Source organism: Meriones unguiculatus, chromosome 8, assembly GCF_030254825.1.
Source record: "Meriones unguiculatus strain TT.TT164.6M chromosome 8, Bangor_MerUng_6.1, whole genome shotgun sequence".
Taxonomy (NCBI): domain Eukaryota; kingdom Metazoa; phylum Chordata; class Mammalia; order Rodentia; family Muridae; genus Meriones; species Meriones unguiculatus.
The window spans coordinates 71,491,466-71,506,396 of NC_083356.1; the positions used below are offsets into that span (position 1 = coordinate 71,491,466).

At 44.4% G+C, this 14,931-nt stretch overlaps 1 protein-coding gene across 8 annotated transcripts in view; it reads left to right on the plus strand.

The window, feature by feature from the left end:
* The window catches only part of Ddx31 (DEAD-box helicase 31), a 63,749-nt gene that overhangs the window by 29,574 nt on the left and 19,244 nt on the right, over positions 1-14,931 (plus strand). The window contains exons 15-19 of one of the 8 annotated variants that reach the window (XR_009593769.1): positions 2,771-2,821; positions 4,379-4,518; positions 7,937-8,018; positions 10,433-10,529; positions 13,443-13,554. Coding sequence is in view for 4 of the 8 variants with exons in the window: in XM_060389767.1 (XP_060245750.1) it covers positions 2,771-2,821; positions 4,404-4,518; positions 7,937-8,018; positions 10,433-10,529; positions 13,443-13,554 (457 nt within the window). In the remaining 4 variants the exon portion in view is untranslated. The other 7 variants (XM_060389767.1, XR_009593768.1, XR_009593770.1 and 4 more) reach the window with 7 other exon arrangements.

Genomic DNA, 14,931 nt, shown 5'->3' on the forward strand with positions numbered 1-14,931 from the left:
ATGTGGCCCTAGCTGGCCTGGAACTTGTTATGTATATGAGACTGGACTTTAGTCAGTGTCACAATCATGCCTTTGCCTCTGAACCCCAGGATTATGGAATCATAGGTGTGAACCACCACACATAGCTGTTGGTAGTTTTGAGCCTCCTTCGGGTATCCATCCATCTAGTTAATGATTTATTATTATTATTATTTCTCATTGACACCCCCCACTTCCTGATTTTTGGGGGATATAAAAATCAGATCATTTGTTTTTTATTTCTTTTCCAGTGTGTGTGCATGACTGTTGCCCATGTTTGGGAATCAGAGGACATCTTTAGTCAGCCCTCTCCTACCTTCTTTGAGACAGATTCTCTTTGTTGTATCTCACTGAGTATGCCAGGCTGACTGGTCCATGAGTTTTCAGGGACTCTCCCGTCACCATTTCCCTCCTCACTGTAATCACTGGGCTTAGAGACATGCACTGCTGTGCCTTGTGTGGTGTTGGTTCTGGGCATTCAAATTCCACTTCTCATGCCTGCCTACCAAGCACTTTTCCTACTGAGCTGTCTGTCTCCCAAGGTCTCAATTTTTTTGTGGTCTCATTCTGAAGTATGTCTTTTTGGAGTTGTTTAGCATGTTTTCTATCTCCCATATTACTGCAAATTAATAATTGATTCTAGACAGTTAATTGAATTTGGCTTCTAGGCTTTAGTTTTTGTCAAGAGGTATCATAGGGTAGGTACACTGATTCCTGTTGTGTAAGATCTGATCACCTTCGTTCACAGCAGACACGCTAGTGTTCACTTTGCATCCTTGGCTTTCTCCTGGTCTCCTCCTTCCCCTAAAGGTAACTTTAAAAAATAAAAAGTGATTTAAAAAATATATATATATATATGTAAACAAGTATGCTTGTTTATATGCACATCACACATATAAAAGGTCTCTCCAAGTTAGTAGAATTTTCTCTTTCCATCTTTTGTTCAGTCTGTCTCTTCATTCAGTCACTCTGAATGAATAGCTTCCGCTTACCTGATATTACCTCTTGCCAGCATCACTGGAAATGAGGCTGCTTTCCAGGGGCCAAGTGCAGATGTGTTTTCTAAGTATCACCAGAGTCCCTGTCATGAGGGCATGTTTGCTTCTGCATTCCCACCACAGTGTGTGGGGTTCAGCATCTCTTGCATGGGAGAATATGCTATTGACAAACACTGCAAAAGTAAAGCAGGCCTGCCCTGAGGACTACCTCCCCTACAGTTGTGTCCTAGGCTTCAAACCTTGGGGGTTTGTTTGTTGTTTTTGCTTTCTCAAAATTAGAGAGTAATAGCTGCTTTTAAGATTGGTTAAGGCAGGTTGGTGAGATGGCTCAGCAGGTAAAGGAACTTGCCATAGAGCCTGACAGCATGTTTTAATCCTAGGAATCACATAGCATGAGGAGAGAACCAGTACTGCAAGTTGTCTTCTGACCTCCACACATGTGCAGTAGCATGCACCCCTCCCCCAATGGATGGATGGATGGATGGATGGATGGATGGATGGATGGATAGATGTAGTACTTTCTTTTGAATAGAACTTAATTGCGGTGCTGTGGGTAAGATGCTGAGCTCCACCTTGTGTCTTATCTGGGCTCAATGAATACTGAGGGACTCCTGCTATGGTTGCTGGACTTAAAGCTGAGTGTATGCTATTGCTACAGACGGGGTGATTTCTTCAGGTCTCTGCCAGAATGACAGAAAGATAGAGAGAGCTGAGAACTTTGGCTCTTTGGATGGTGACCAGTTGAAAGGGAAAATTAATTTCCATCTCTTTTATGGCTTCTCAGCTGTCCAGTCAAGTCTTTGAAGTGATGGACAGGTTTGGAGTGTATCCTAATCTTAACTCCCACAAGTGACTGCAAACTACTTAATCCTTCCTGCTCTAAACCCACAGAGTCCTCAGTAAACACTGCAGCTCACCACTTTCACAAGTGAGCGCCTTGAGGAGGGCTGTTCCAGAAACATGCCAGTCTGCTGTGTGACTGTTGTTACTTGACATTACTAGTCATGAAGTGCTGTGATAACAGCCTAGGGATACACTTACCCTAAATGGCTTTTTACTTTTTTGAAAGGTGACTTTTTATGTATTTGAAATATGATCTCCCGTAGCCCAGGCTGGCCTCACACCTACTATGTAGCTGAAGATAACCTTCAATTTCTGATCCTCCTCCCTTCAATCTCTCAAGTGTTGGGATTATAGGTGTGTGCCATCAAAGCTATCCAGAATCTCAGAATCATGTATTCAGCATGGGTATATTGCTTGTGTGGAAGTCAGAGGGCAACATGTGGGAATTAGTCTTCTCTCCTGCATGTTTTAAGGATTAAATTCAAGTTGTCAAGCTTGATGACCAGAACTTTTATCCTCTGAGCCATCTTGCTGGCTCCTGATTCAGAATTTTTAATGATAGATGGATTTTAGTAGGCTCTTAAGGCACCTGAAGTATTCAAAATTGTGAGTGCATGCCTCTGTGTGTGTGTGTGTGTGTGTGTGTGTGTGTGTGTGTCTACATCTTCAGAATTTGTATTATCAAGTATTAAAAGTTCAGATACTCAGCCAGGCTTGGTAACACACATTGAAAAGGCTGAGGCAGGAGAATTACCTTAACTTCAAGGCAAGCCTGGGTTACAAAGTTCTAGGACCACAGAGCAGTAATCTGTCTCTCCAAGAAAAAAAAAAAAGAGAGAGAGAGCGAAAGAAAGAGAAAAGGTAGAGAAACTCAATTTTAAATCATAAACCATATTCTCTTTGTTTTAAAGGATGTTGCAGCACGAGGCTTGGATCTCCCACAAGTCACCTGGATTGTTCAGGTAATCTCCTAGTCATTGAGGTGTGAGTATATGAGCATGAGAGGATGCATTGAGTGATCATTATTACCCTCTTGGGTGTTGCCCTGGTAACCAGGCAGCAGCCAGCCATATCTTTACAGTTCTGACATCTTTCCTTAGCCCAGCCTCTCTATAACACTGCAGCAGAAAAGCCAGGGTGTCGTTCTCAGGAGAGGGTGGCAAGCTCTCCTGTTTCCAGACTAATTCATGTCACAAACCAAAGTTTTCAGAGTCTGAAAATAACAGGAGTTACACAGGCCCCCAGGAGGCCTCGTTGTGTCCAGAAGGAGATGGTTCAGCTGTCCTGAGAGCTGTGTCCATGTACATTGACCTGCAGGGAGCAATTAAGGTCCTGACAACATCTTGCACATACCTCTTGCCTTAGTCGATTTGCCAGAAAGTACAGGGTTAATGATGTGGTCTAGTGGGTTTCCTTTGTGTTTTTCATTTTGGGGTAGTTTTGTTTTTTCTTTTCATTACACTATAGAATGCTATTTTTATGCCTGTCTGTGGGACCAGGGGACATGTGCCCTGTTTATGTGACTCATGGTTTATTCACATTTTGTGGCATTTCTTGCCTGTATTAGGCTGGGAAATCTGATCTTGATCTGCCCATCAAAAGTGATCTTGTTGGGACTAGAAATATTGTGTCTTTTTCCTGCTGACCACAGAACCAATGGATGATGGGAAGACAGGGATGATTTTAGTGTGCCAGGGGCAGACTCTGATTTGATTATGGGAAGCTTCATACTGGGAATATTGACAAATTCAAAATGACTGGCCTTTCAAATAGTATATTCACCTTGGTCTACTGATCTTCCATTTGTGTAGCAGCAAAGAAAGAAAAAAAGAGAGAGACTATGATCATTTAGCTTTAATGATGGCAGAGTTACTGCCAAAGATATCAGGATGCCTGCCTGATTGTTCTCTTGAGTGGGAACTTGCTGCTTTCCCTGAGTCAGGAACATATTTTCCATAGCAGAAGCCTGCACTGTCTGCTCTTAACTGTCTACTTCTCCACCTGATTGGGAAGAGTGGAGTTGCAGTGAGGTGGTTGGCCTGCCGCTGGGGCCAGTAGCAGAGATGGACTCTGCTAACACAGTGGTTGGTGTCCTTCATCCTTACATCCCTTGTCTACTGTTGCTGCCTCCCAGCTGCTATGTCTACCAAGGAAGTAGGCCAAGGTCATGTGGTCATCCTGGGGAAATTTATCCCACCTGCTTGCATTTCACCTTGCACAGTCACCTCATTGAAAAAATGCAAATAGGAAAAGAAAGGGACATGTAGAGCAGTAAAATTAAAGGGAGACACTGGATGAGACATGTCTTATTCATCTGAAACTTGGCCACTGTTCCCATTTTTATGTCAGAGCCTTGTTGCAGTGAAGCCAGGAGCTTCAGGGTTGACTAATGACAGCTTCCGATTGTGTTAGAGTAACCGTAGCCGGGGTACCTGGAGGTAGGTGAGGGGGATATTGCTCTTCCAATTAGTTGCAGTCCCTTGATCTATGAATGCCTTCATTTGTGTTGTCCTTTTTAGTACAGTGCTCCATCTTCACCTGCAGAATACATTCACCGAATTGGAAGAACTGCCCGGATCGGCTGTCATGGGAGCAGCCTGCTCATTTTGGCTCCTTCGGAGGCAGAATATGTCAACTCGTTGGCGTCTCACAAAATCAAGTGAGTCAGAAACCTGAGCGGGTTTCAGCAGATCTCACGTAATTAACATTCTGTCACTTTTTGAGTGGATGGGCCTTGTAAGCTGCTGAAGAGCCATTAACCCTTATGATCCCTAAATGAATTCCAGAATAGCCAGTGGCAAAAACTGAAACCTCAGTACCATTCACACCTGGCAGTTCTCATTGCAGTGCTGGTAGGTTACAGGGTGGTCTGTGCCCCTGGCTTTTCAGCCCTTCAGTAGGAGGCATGCCCTTGCAGCCAGCTTCTCAGAGGCTTCTTCATTTTCAATTTTCATCTTTGTGGTTAGCATCTTAAAGCTTCAGTGCTGATTTGTCTTTAAAGAAATAAGAATGTTTTTGCTCAGCGCACAGTCTTCTTCCTTCAGGAAGGAAAGGGATCCTTAGAGTAGTTGGAACGAGTTACTGCTTCCATACCTGTAGTCAGTGTTGCCTACAGGTATAATGTATGTGGTATTGTCAGGTAACTAGCCTTGTTCCCCTTTGGGAAGCTCACAGGAAAACTGTTGGCCTGAGACACTTAAAAGGACTTGTCCTGCCTTCCATAAATTCTGATACCTGAAGTCACATGTTTTAACAATGAACTTATAAAAGCATGCCGTGTTTGACACAGGTCTACTTTTAAGAATTTCTTCTACTCAGACATGGCAAGGTGGTGGATACAAGTCTATTTGGAAGCCCTGGATGAGCCATGTGTCTGCCCAGGGTAGTGGGACATGATGCATGCCAAGCCCAGAAGTCTCATTGGCTGCTCAGGTGCTGCTGCTGCTGTGCTGTGTGCATGTGTCTATGTGTCTCTGTGGGGCTGCTGAATGTGGTTGAGTCCCTGTCTTTTCCTCTTTGACCAGCCATACATTGCATGTAAAACATGAAACTCCAAGGACATTCTCTCCCCCTTTACAAGTTGTAAACACTGCTGGAAACCTGCTCTGAAGATGCCAGCAGGATTGACTGCAGACTTCCAGAGCTGTGTGTGGCTCTCCCACCAACTTTTGCCATTTCCCAGCAGGCAGTACTCTCTCTCTGTGTCTAGTGAGATTTCTCAGAACTCTTTCAAGATTGTTGGAGTGGGCATTTGTGGGCTGAGACCAAGTGTGCCTGCTACCTCTGTTGTGGAGAGATGGGCACCTGTTCCTGGTTGCCATTCAAGTGCGCCAAAATTAAGGTGGCTTGGGTTTTCCATTTGCCTTGTTCCTCATCTTAACAATCTGTCAAGCGAACAAATGGTTTTGTTCATGAAGATGCGTGTGTTTGATCTCACTCATGAGAGGCCACATGTTGGTCAGATAGTCATTCTCCCCTCTGGTTATGTCTCAGCTTTTGTCATCCTCTTGCCTTATCCTCCCACGTGCTGTAATTGTAGCTGTGAGCCACCAACCCCCACTTTACTCCAGGTTCTTAAGTTTATTTTCCATTTGTGTATCTGTCTCTGCCTGCACCTCAAAGGTGACGAATAGGAGTCGAGTGGGACAAGGAAAAGTACAAACACATCTGTTCCAGCCTTAGGTTTCTTAGGTGTAGGAGGTAATAGATTCAGCCACCATTCCACTCTGTCCTTCACAGTTTGGGGGACATGAAAAAATGCTTCTAAGGGAAGGAGCACCCTGACCTTGCCTCCCATCTTCCCAATCCTCCATTCCTATAGCTACCTTTCCCTGCTGTAGAGGTATCTCTCCTTCATGAGTCTGTGTAATGCTGAGGGTGGAGGCTGGGGCTTGGGCTCAGGAGAAGTTGACATATCTCAGCTGATTGGCTGTCAAATATGGCGTTTTCATTCATAACCTTGTCAGAGTAACTGTTGGGGAAAGGGAGAGAATTGTCTTTACCCATAAGAGGTTTCCATTCGTGTTTTAATTTGCTGTTACATTTTCAAAAAGAAGAAAGAAAACATACAACAAAGTCATTTCTCTTTTCATGATCTGTTTCTCTCCCCTGGAGCTCCTCCTTCCCTTTATTCTGGAAGATGAGCTCAACAGCTCACATTTCCTGTTGCTGATTGTGCTTCTGTGTTGCTCCCCAGTTCCAGAGCCATGGCCTTGTAGTCACTGTGTGCAATGCAGCTTGACTCTTCTCAGTGACTAGTCGTGCTCTCTTCACTCCTAGCTTTAACAGTTTGTTTGCGCTTCTAGATTTTGGGGGATCATTTGGTCTTCAGCCCTGAATGATTAAGAGATAAGAGTATCAAAGATTCTCTGGAGTAGAGAAAGACCGACCAGTGGGGCTGTGGACAGAGCTAGGTCCCTCACCACTGTCACTGTTGTCTTTGCCTAGTACTTAAGGATTTTCTAAATAGCCTATGTGCGATGATTATTTCTTTCTCTGTTCAAGTATTGTCAAGAAGCAAGCCTACTATGTTAGTAACCAAGCTTTAGTAAGAAGTAATGGCAGAGGGCTGGCAAGTTGGCTAACAAGACAGCTAACCTGAGTACCATACTCAGGACCCACATGGTAGAGCTGACTCCAGCACTTGCTCTCTGACTCCCACACAAAAGCCATGCTGTATGTGTGTGCCCTTGTACATACATAAGCACTTACAAAAGAAGGAAGGAAGGAAGGAGGGAGGGAGGGAGGGAGGGAGGGAGGAAGGAAGGAAGGAAGGAAGGAAGGAAGGAAGGAAGGAAGGAAGGAAGGAAAGGGCTAGTATGGAGATATTTGCTTCCCATCTCAGCACTGAGTGGAGGCAAGAGGATCTAGGCTAGACTTGATTCCATAGTGGGTCAAAACCAGCCTAGGGTACATGAGTCCCTGTCTCTAAAAAAAGGAGGCAAGATGGATGGATGGATGGGCAGCTAGAAGGAAGAACCCCCACCCATGTATGGTAACCTGCTTTAGACCCATTAGAGATAAGGGAAGTGCAGGGGACACTGGCTAAGTTGGCCCTGTTGCTACCTCCCCTTTTTCAAATGCCTAAAGGCTTAAGAAAATTACCCTAGCCAGGTGTGGTGGCGCACACCTTTAATCCCAGCACTCTGGGAGGCAGAGGCAGGCAGGTGTCTGTGAGTTTCAGGCCAGCCTGGTCTACAGAACATGTTCCAGGAAAGCCAGGACTATATAGTGAGACACTGTCTCAGAAGAAGAGGATGAGGAGGAGATTATCCTCTTCTTCTTAGCAGTTTTTAATAGCATTTATTTATGTCATAGAGGGTGGTAAACAGTGTGAAGGTCAGAGGACAACTCTGGAATTCAGTTCTCTCCTATGTCAGACCTGGTGGTTGAAGTAAGGTTGTAGGTTTGGTAGCAAGCTCTTGTACCAGCTGAGGTATTCACTGGCCTGTTGTCTGCTTTCTCAGGTGATGGTTGTGCTTAGGTCTTGTTTTAGAATGGACTCGTTTTGTATATCAGAATTTGGGCTATCTCTGGGAAAGTAAAAAACTGACTTTCTTGTGCTCTTCCTCTTACAGCGTTTCTGGGATTAAGATGGAAGACATTTTGGCTGTCCTGGCAAAGGATAATTGTTTTAAAAGGAGGCAGAGGGGAGCCCAGGTGAGTGGCTCATATCTTGATTTGAGTGATGGAGACTTTTTGTGTGGGCTCTTCTGCCAAACAGAGTGTACATTTTAAGGATCATGAACATTAGATGAAGTTAGATCTTGATTGTGGGTTTTTTCCCCTCTCCTCCCTCTGAATATGTTTGCTAGTCTCATCCGGTTAATGGGCACCAATCCATTCTGGAGGACTGCCAGGCAGCAGCAGGCTCTGCAGAAAGGAGGTCTAGGGCATTGAGTCTGGAGCCAGCATTATAAGTTCACGCAGGTGGTGGCCCCTCCCCAGATTATCAGCGAGGATCACTAGACCTATAGTCCATTTATAGCACCATGGAGAAATAAATATCTCTGTCTCTTCTCTCAGACATACTTAGATTGTCTTTTTTTTTTTTTTTTTTTTTAATGTGAGTGCACTGTCCACAGAGGAAGAGTAAGGTTGAGATCATTAAGAAGAAAAATGTAAACTATCCATGCAGCTCCATATGGAGATAGCGAGCTGTGCAGGCCTGAGCCCTGAGCATCCCCTCCCTGCTGCCCTTCAGCCCTGCCCCGCTAGTCCATTTCAGTGTAGTGTATGCACATGTGTTTCGCTCTATGTGACTTGGCTATTTACTTGAATATTTTACATTTATTTTCTTAGGCCTCCAAAGTGCTGGGATTAAGGGTGTGTGCCACCAGTTGTAGGGGTTTTTTGTTTGTTTTGTTTGGGGTTTTGGTGACACAGGGTATTACTATGTAACCCAGACTGGCTTTGAACTCAGGGTCCTGCTGGCTCGGCAGCGCTGAGAGTGCGGGCATGTACTACATGACTAGCTTACAATGCTCTTTTCCAGAGGCACTGACAGTCCACCCAGGCCCGTGGTGTATGCTGCATTTTACAGTGGAGCCACACACCGCACTGAACTTTCTTTAGTAGCTGTTTGATGTTTCCACAGAGATGAAGTTTGGTCAGTAAATGATACCACAACACAGATCCTTGTGACTTGAAAAGGCTGGTAAAGATGCAGTTGATCAAAAAAGTATTTTAAGTGACTTTCCATGTTGAAACATGACAGCCAAGCTAGAGTGAGCTTATTTGTCTGTGTTTAAGGGATTGAGTAGCTGACATAGATGTGGTCTTTGCACACCTCTGTTTTTCTGTAACTGTTGTGCATAAAGTTTTTGTTTTAATGTTTCTGTGGCTAGTTCACTGTGGTTCCAGCTCCACAGTGTCAGCAGGGATGCAATATTGACAGTGTCTGAGAGCAGGTCTCTGGGTCAGACTCCTCAGCTGGTGCCTCTGGGGAGCTCTGGCAAGTCCTGGGCCTTTGCTTGCCTCAGCTTCTTTATCCATAAAGTTGGGGTATACAGTACTCTTCTAAGGAGAGAGGAGGGTAGTGTAAGAAACAGTCTTAAAGCACTGGGTGTACTCAAAGTACAGAAGGCTACACAGTGTAGTTGCCACACTGTCCTGGAAGTGTTGTAGCTTAATAAATAAATGGAACATGAGCATCTGCCCACCATTCAGAAATGAGAACCATCTAGAAAATAAGATGAAATCCTAAAAGTTAGATCAAACTTAGCCTTCTGTAGATTGTTTCTGGGACCAGTTTTGGTTTGAGTCTTTATCCTTGAACACAGACTTTTTTTTCTCCGGGGAGGTGATCTTTGTGTTGGTCTGAACCAGCACCCCACCCCCGCTCCATAGGGGTACATGCTGCATTTTCTTCTACCCTTTCAGCAACTGGCCATGCCATTTTTAACATCTGCCCTTCTGTGGCCTCACAGCATTAGTTCTCCTCCTTAAGCCTTTTCCTGGCTGGGGGCCAGCCTCAAAGACTGCACTGAGCCCTGAGAGCCATTGTAAAGGTCTGGGCAAGAGTCAAGCCAGCCTGGACTTGAGCCTTTGCCTCACAGCTGGTACCTCTGTGGCCTTGGGCAGATTTTCTTACTCCTAAACTCAGTCTTCCTGTCTGTAGAAGGAGAATGAGGATGCCCTTATTTGAGGGCTGCCTGAGGGCTTCATGAAATGAGGCAGGAAGAACGTGTGCTTTCAAGCCATGTAACTTTTCCAGAGCAGCGACCATCTCCCCAGCTCACTCGAGGCTCCCACCTTTTGATAGCAATGCATTTAGTGTTTTTATAGTTTATAATTTGCTGCTGTTTGTGTGAGGGGGAATGCTAAGTGATACTGGGTTTTCACTGACATTGCTGGATACGATTAACTTGGAAAACTAAATTCATCACTCTTACACTTCCTGTTCATTGAGACCTAACTTGTAAGAACAAGCTTCATTTTAACTCAAAGGAAAGATGCCTGTAAGTTGCCATATTATTAATCACATAGATATCTAGCTGGGACGAGTGCTGGGTCCAGCTTCCATTCTGTTTCTCATGAAAAGTGTACCTGTCCCGGCTACCCTCTCCCTGCAGTGCAGACAGCTCTGAAGCAGATGCACAAGTGGCCAGCATACAAATGCTACACCTCATTACAATCTCCTCTTCCTCACCAGCTCCACTCAAGCCCAAGGTAAATGTCCCTTTGGCACACACAGTTTTGGGCTTCTGTGAACAGAAAGAAAGCTAGTGGAGCATCTGTAAAATGTATATTTCATATTTAGGTATATGAAATATATATACAGCTGTGTCTGGGTGTGAGTGTTCACCTTCCTACAAAGAGAATAAATTTGATCTTTCAGCTTGACTGGGAGGTACTCAGAAGGTTCTGGGAACCAGGGGTAAAGCTTAGCTTGGCAGGAGAGTGATTAAAACAAAACCCTTCCATTTAGTTAACTATATCTTGGAAGTCGGCTGTTCAGTACAAAGCCTCCACGGTACACAGCCCTGCTCACCGCTCCACCACCTGAAACTTCTCACAGAGTTGTCCAGCCTGGTTTTCTCCAAGGCGTCTCTCGGCTGCTGAACATCGTGAAGTTTTCATGCAGAGTGTGCACCCTCCCGGCATGTTTTTCTGCAAGTTTTTTTTTGTTTTGTTTTTTGTTTTTTTGTCCTGTGAACTCTGCTTATAGCTGTCGCTGGCATTGGGAAGTGTTAAAATCAGATCAGAGCCACTAGCTCATCCTTTCTCCTGATCTTTTGTCTCGAGGATCAGTGGGGTGTTGCAGATAGAGGCGCACTGAGAGCCAGTAGGGGGCTGGAAACATGTTTTTCTCAACTGCCTGTGGTCCGCTTGCTGCAGGTTGGCTTCATTAACCAGTAGCCAGCCTGTGCCTGTGAGGGTAGGAGAGGCAGTGCTGCCTGCTCACAAGCCTCAGGGCTCTGACCCACTCTCATTACAGGAGCGTTTACCTGTCTAGGGCTGAGGTGGCACTGCCGAACTCTGCCCCGTTCTGTCTTCAGTTTAAATTTAGACTGTCCTCTCCACAACCAAAAATTACCTTGTTCATTCTCAGGAGGGCCAGTCTTAGAATGTTTCTGGAATTGTTGGTAAGACATGCTTTCTTTCTAAATGTATTGTTTTCTGTCATTAACTTTTTCTTACGTTTCCCTAAAACTGACCTCATCATTTTAACTGTGTGAGCCTGATTTTACCATTTTTCTACACATTTCACTTGTATATACACTCATATTATATATGTGTAAATTTTTTTTTTTTTTTGGTTGGGAAGAAAAGATGCCTCATTTTGAAACCTAAAGGGGGGAATAAGAAAAGCCCTTTGTAATATATTGCCATATTATCACTAAATCCCCTGACAGTTGTGACACAGAAGCAAGTCACCTGTCACTTAAGCTTGAGGTCTCTTTAATTTTCTCCTGGAATTCGCACCAGGCTGTCTTTAATTTGAGGCCTTTATTGGAATTCTGAAACCTCTCTGCCTCCCTGGCTCTCAGATCTATTCTGAGAGCTGTTACAGAATGTATACAATAACCAACAGAGGGATCCAGAGAGGGCTGCAGCTCTGTTTATTTAACACTCTAGAGGGATTTTTGTGCTTATTCGGTCCTGGCTGCCCGGCTTTCAATATCGCTTTGACAACCATTCTGCCCTTCTCATTAATTTTAAACAGTTAAAACACAGGAAAAAGAGGAAAAAGTTTTCATTATTAAAGTGCTTTACTTTTTAATAACAGAGGATTCTGTCCGCCAGGGGAAAGGGCATCCTCACTAATTTCACATTCATATTAAAAAAAATGCAGGCAAGGTGACAGTTGTGCTGCTGAGGTGGCTTAACGAAAGGAGGGCAGCAGAGAAGTTTGCATTTCACATCAGTTAAGGGGTGAAAAAAATCCTTGCTAATGACAATAGCAAATGTCCACTTTGGTAACACAGCTCCTCAGTGGCGCTTCTCCTGACATTGTAGTGGATAAAACCCCTTAGGGGGACCGTGTACTGTGAAATCAGCCAGACTGTCATCAGCCAAACAGGTAGCAGGATGATGTGACTACACCAAAACCATTTTCAGGTTGTTAAGTCTCTATTAATGCAGAAACGAGTGTCTACCCAAAAAGGGCCTTCTCTCCTCTCACTCTAGTTCTTCCTTAAAAGGAAAGGGGAGACACACACAGCCAGACACAGGTGCTCACACCTGTCCTCTGAGGGCTGGGAGGATGCCTACGTCCCATACAGGAGGATGGCATCTGGGCCTCAGCAGCCCCTTCACATGAGTAGCTGCACTTGGGTGATCCTCCTCCTACATTGCAGGATCTTCTTGTTCAGTAAAAAGCACCTGTGTTTGTTGTAAGACAGAGGAAATAAAAATCACTACTTTCTAGAAGGAGTTTTTAACACATCTTTTTTTAGGGACTTTTAAAAGATGAAAATGGTCCTTACATATTGATAGTTTTCGGTGGCTACAGTGGTGTTCCTGGCTGCAGAGACTCAGGCAGCCTTTGAGTGTGGCTGACTGAAAAGCCGCCTTCTTAATAGGTCCTCAGAACTCATCTTGGCAGTTACGGGCTTCTGGAGCAATCTAAACCACTCACAGCCAACCTCTGGGAAGGGAGGAAGCCCAAAATTCAGGGATATATAGCTCTGTATGGCTGACTTTTAGGCAGATCACTGGAATGGCCTTAGGGAGAGAAAATGCCTTTTCCACTGATGGGGGATAAGAGAGAAAAACTTAGGAGAGAAGAATTATTTGAAAACAGCGTGTGTTCAACACTTAAAATGCGAGAATTAGACTAGCAGAGTATCTCCAACGGTCTTTCACTTTGAACATGAGTGATAAGTGATAAGAGGTCATGAAGGAAGTAAGCAAACAAATAAATAGACCTGGTCTGCTCCCTCTTTATGCCATCCTCATCTTTGCTTGACTTTAACATCTTCATAGCTCCCTTCTTTCCCTAGTAATATTGAAAGGATTACCCTCGTTGGCCCCTGGGTGGTTACCGTGTGATTTTACTGTTATTAAATCTATTATAAACTGCTTCATTATTCCTGACTTCAACTCTGTCTCTCCTTTAATCCTTCCGTCACCTCCCAGAAATCCCATGCCATTGGCCCCCAGGAAATCCGAGAGCGAGCCACAGTATTGCAGACAGTGTTTGAAGATTACGTGCACTCCAGTGAGAAGATGGTCTCCTGGGCAAAGAAAGGTCAGTGGAACTCTCAGGAGACTGGGGATGGGGTAGCCCCACAAGGTGCTGACTTCACCCTTCACCACACACTTCCATGGTTGAGAGGGCATCCAGGGACCTCTGTGTACCAATCAAAGCCTTCATTCTGCAGTAATTCTGTAGGGTTTGGAAGCAGCTCGGAAGGCTTTAAAGTGATATTAAATGTTAATTTCATCCGTCTCCATCTTTTGCAAAAATGAGGCTTTATCTTGGCTTATATCAGGACTAGAGCTTTGACCCAACAACCTGAATCTTGGGAATCTGTTTTCTCTGTCTTTGAATACCAGACAGCAGAGATGGCACATCGGCAGAAATAGTTGTTATGATAGAAATTGAAGATGAATATAAGGGCTGGAAGCATTAAGCCTAAGGAGTTCCTATTTGGAGGTACTAATGAAAATGAGAATGGTGAGGTAAGGAAGGGCCATAGACCACAAACCAGGATAGTTCATAGAAGTGATATTAATATAGCTATCAGACACTTTGTAGAATAAATTAGCCCCTGAGATCCCAGTATTGGGGGCAGAATTAATAGTTCCACTTGAGCAAGGGTCATAACAGCCAACTGTTTTTCCTAGTGAGTTGTTCTGGCTGGTGACTAATTTATGCTAATAAGACCTGAATTGGGGCTGGGTAGTGACACACACCTTTAATTCCAGTGCTCTAGGGGCAGAGGCAGGCAGATCTCTTCGTTTGAGGCCAGTCTGGTCTGTGAGTTCCAAAGACATCCAGGGCTACACAGAGCAACCCAGTCTCAAACAAACAAACAAGCAAAAAGACCCAAGTTGGAGAAGTGCACAGTCCTTCCTGGCAGTTCCTTGAGATTTTTGAGAAGAAAATGAAGCTTAAAAAAAAATACAGGAACTCATTCTGTAGGCCAGGCTGGGCTCAAACTCACAAGCAGTTTATCTGTCTGCTGAGTGCTGGAAGTAAAAGTGTTACCTGACCTGGCTATCATTCTTCCTTTTAAAAATAAAAAAATACAAAAAACAGTTTTTGTTTAGTTTTGAGACAGAGTCATACTATATGTCAAGCCCATGCAGGTCTTAAACTTGGGGCCCTCCTGCCACAGTCTCCCAAATGCTGGGAATACGAACATGTACCACCACTCACAGCTAGAAGTACCTTTTAAAAAATAATTTACTTGGCAGTGTTAGAGTTTGGCACTATTCCAGGTGCTTCAGTGCAAGTGGAGGATGCAAGTGGAATGCATCCTCTGCTTTGTAGGGGATGGGAGCAGCTGTGACATAATGAATACAGTGAATGAGCGCTTTAGATAGTGGTACAAACTACAGAAAGATACGTCCGCTAAGGGAGAGGCAGGTATTATGTGTATGACTGGAATGTTTTTGGTGA